Source organism: Eimeria mitis, genomic scaffold (assembly GCF_000499745.2).
Source record: "Eimeria mitis Houghton genomic scaffold, Emh_scaff2558, whole genome shotgun sequence".
Lineage (NCBI taxonomy): Eukaryota > Apicomplexa > Conoidasida > Eucoccidiorida > Eimeriidae > Eimeria > Eimeria mitis.
The window spans coordinates 1-435 of record NW_013570899.1 but is presented as its reverse complement, the minus strand read 5'-3'; the positions used below and the strand labels follow the sequence as shown (position 1 = coordinate 435).

The 435-nt window shown below is 58.6% G+C and overlaps 1 protein-coding gene across 1 annotated transcript in view; it reads left to right on the top strand.

Moving 5' to 3' along the window:
• EMH_0055520 (uncharacterized protein) overlaps positions 1–381 on the top strand; it is a gene marked incomplete at both ends in the record, with an annotated part of 903 nt that extends 522 nt beyond the window's left edge. The window contains 2 exons of the mRNA XM_013497241.1: positions 3–12; positions 127–381. Coding sequence (XP_013352695.1) covers positions 3–12; positions 127–381 — 265 coding nt within the window. The remainder of the gene's footprint in view (positions 1–2; positions 13–126) is intronic.
• Between the last annotated feature and the right edge of the window lie 54 nt (positions 382–435).

The window sequence follows — 435 nt, the reverse complement described above, 5'->3', positions numbered from 1 at the left end:
GTGCTGCTAATGGTAAGGTTCTGACATATGCAGAGCGGCTCGCAGCAGCAGCAGCAGCAGCTACTGCAGCAGCAGCAACTGCTGCTGCTGCTGCTGCTGTGAATCCTGCTCCTCCTGATTCGCCAGCAGCAGCAACAGCACCAGCAGCAGCAGCAGCAGCAGCAGCTGATGGTGCTGATGATGGTGCTGCTGCTGCCACTACAGCAACTGCAGCAGCAGCAGCAGAAGCAGCAACAGCAGCAACAGAAGGGAGCAGCAAGCAGCATAGCAGCAGCAGCAGCAGCAATATGCACATGCAGCAGCAGCAGCAGCAGCAGCAGCAGCAGCAGCAGCAGCCACAGTATGCTTCTAAAGCAGCAACATCCTCTGCAGCAGCAGTAGCAGCAGCAGCAGCAGCGCAAGAAGCAGCAGCAGCAGCAGCAGCAGCAGCAGCAG